General features: G+C 54.5%; 1 protein-coding gene across 1 annotated transcript; it reads left to right on the top strand.

Moving 5' to 3' along the window:
* The first annotated feature begins 992 nt into the window (after positions 1-992).
* Positions 993-2,617, top strand: LOC119311525 (11S globulin seed storage protein 2-like). Its single transcript, XM_037587154.1, has 3 exons — positions 993-1,145; positions 1,273-2,207; positions 2,292-2,617. Exons 2-3 carry the CDS (start codon positions 1,300-1,302, stop codon positions 2,398-2,400), a joined length of 1,017 nt encoding a protein of 338 aa, XP_037443051.1. The 5' UTR covers positions 993-1,145; positions 1,273-1,299; the 3' UTR covers positions 2,401-2,617.
* The last annotated feature ends 271 nt before the right edge of the window (positions 2,618-2,888 follow it).

The following is a 2,888-nucleotide window of genomic DNA, read 5'->3' as shown; positions in this document are numbered from 1 at the left end:
GGGTCTTTAGTACCGGTTGGAGCCACCAACCCGTACTAAAGGCCACCACCTTTAGTACCGGTTGGTGGCTCCAACCGGTACTAAAGACCCCACTTAAGTACCGGTTGGAGCCACCAACCGGTATTAAAGGTCACCACCTCTTTAATACCGGTTCGTGGCACGAACCGGTACTAAAGGTTCGCCATGAACCGGTACTAATGAGCGTCGCCCGCCTGGCCGTTGGAACCGGCACTAATGGTCACATTAGTGCCGGTTCAGTTGCAAACCGGGACTAATGAGTTTCACATTAGACCCTTTTTCTACTAGTGATACTAAGTACGATACTACCATTACAACCAGCCTCAACGAAGACATGATGCGTGAGATTAACACAGAGCAATGCCAATGCAAATGAAAGGGCCCGAACTACTAAATGCTTACAATATATCAAGTATTTGATACTCCTTGATAGTAGTAATTATTGGGTGTGCACAACTGGCATCCATATATAATACTCTACCCTGAATGGGACACTCAACATGTGGAGCGCGTGGGTATATATAGTAGACAAGTAAACCAAATAGTCGTTCCTTTCAGGATTATCCTACAAAAAAAAAAGAAACATCGCTAACCACACGCCCCCCTCAGGACATGTGTGTGTGGTAAGCTGTCGAAACGGAAAGAGATAAATCTTGCTAAGTTGACATTGCTTGTTGGAGACACTCACGTTGATTGGATCGAGCGTGTATAAATCTGAGTTGGGTATTACCCCTCTATGCTATCACTTACATCATCTAGATAGAGTTGAAAAATAATTGGGCAAAACAATCTCACAGATTTAACAAATTTTAGATTTTCTGATATTTCAGGACCCACCTATGTCCTAACATATACTCCCTCGATCTCAAATTATTTGTTGCAGAAATGAATATATATAGGACTAACGGACTAACGTAGTCATTCTGCCTACCTCTTGGCCACCCTTGAGAGGCAAAGCCAACTTGATCGTCGTAGATATATTTGGGTGACGACTTGCGACTGACACTGTTCCCCTAGTTTTTGCTATAAATTGGACGCTCTCCTCCTGCTTGTGAAGTTGTGAGATAAGCAGTTCTGAAGACTGAAGGCTCAACGTTCTTCCACCTCCACCTCCAGCTCCAGCTCAGGTGATTCGATCTCCCTCCACATGCTTGCTTGCATTGTTTTTCTTTCTTTTTTTTGACGGATGATTGCATTGCATAGTTGCATGCGTGCATGCAACCGGAGTTTCATCGATCTAACTTCTGCATGAAGGTAAATACGTACGTGGGGAAGGGAGGCATGTCTGCGAAGGCCGGCAAGCCCCTGGTCCAGACCGACGCGGGGGCGTACATAGCTTGGTCTGGTGCTGACCAGCCGGAGCTCGCAACGGAGGGGCTCGGGTGTGGCCTTCTCGTGCTGACGCCCCTCGGCTTCGCGCTGCCGCATTACGCTGACTCCAACAAGTTCGGCTACGTCCTCAGCGGCTCCGGGGTGGCTGGGGTCCTTCCGGTCGAGGCCAAGGAGAGGGTCGTCCGCCTGAAGGCCGGCGACGTCATCGCCGTGCGCACTGGGGACGTATCGTGGTGGTACAACGACAACGACAACGAAGGCAGCGCTGATGACTTGTCCATCTTGTTCATAGGCGACACGGCGCGCGCCGTCAGCCCCGGGGACATCTCATACTTCTTCCTCGCCGGCGGCAACAGCGTCCTGAGCGGCTTCGACGCGGGCCTCCTCACCATGGCGTGGCCTGGTGTCACGGAGGAGCAGGCGGCCACCGCGTTCCGGAGCCAGCCGGCCGTCCTCCTCACCAGGCTGAGCGCGAAGCTGCCCGGCGTGTGCCCGCGAGAGCACGACAGGAAAGGGCTCGTCGTGAACGCCGGCCACGTCGCTGCAGGGACCCTGAAGATGCTCACCGCGTCGGATCTGGACGCGCTGGGCGGCTTCGGATTCAGCGCGGTGCTCGGACGGCTCGAGCCCGGCGCCGCGAGGGCGCCGTGGGTGCTCCGCGAGGGCGCGGCGCAGGCGGTGTACGTGGCCCGCGGGAGCGCGCGCGTCCAGGTCTCGTCCGCCGTGGGCGGCGACACGCTGCTGCTGGACGAGGATGTCGCTGCGGGGAGCTTGTTCGTCGTGCCGCGGTTCGCCGTGGCGCTCGTCGCCGCCGGCGCCGATGGAGTGGAGTGGGTCTCGCTGATCAAGAGCGCCAGGTACGTGACCGTGACCTTGACAAATGCGAAATGCAAATCTTGTACTGATGATGGTTTCCGATGTCCCTGCTGCGTACATGGCAGGCCGGCGGTGGAGCACCTGATCGGGGAGGGCTCGATTTTCGGCGGCCTGACTCCACAGGTGGTGCAGGCATCGCTGAAGGTGGCGCCGGAGCTGGTGAAGCTGCTCTGAGCGGTGGTGACCGAGTCTCGGTGCACGTGTGCGTTTACTTTCTGTCGTCTGTGTGAAATACGCTTTCTCCAACAAGAAGATCGTCGTGCACGCTTGTATGCTGCGGCGTCGTGTATCACTCGGTCTGTGATTATACGCTGTACCTGTCCTTTTATTTCTTCTCCGAATAAAAGTGTTAAATACCACAGCCTCTGCATTGGTTGATGCATGTAACCTACGCATAGCTGTACACACTACGTGAATAAGTTGTTTATAGGGAAAATCTATATCGTACACGGTACACACTACGCATAGCTGTGTTCCCGTGCGGTGCGGGGGCTCATGCACGCGGCGCGCTACAGCGCGGTGTCCTGTTCGCTACAGTGCGCTCTGCGCTCTGTGATGTTCGCTGCAAGACAATGACACTGTGCGCTACAAAGTTTGCAGTGATTGGACAGGGTGCTACGTACAAGTGTTGGTGGATAGGGTGCTACGCTGACTGGTGTCGG

The sequence above is a fragment of the Triticum dicoccoides genome, chromosome 5B (genome assembly GCF_002162155.2).
Source record: "Triticum dicoccoides isolate Atlit2015 ecotype Zavitan chromosome 5B, WEW_v2.0, whole genome shotgun sequence".
Lineage (NCBI taxonomy): Eukaryota > Viridiplantae > Streptophyta > Magnoliopsida > Poales > Poaceae > Triticum > Triticum dicoccoides.
This window is presented reverse-complemented; position numbering and strand designations above follow the sequence as displayed.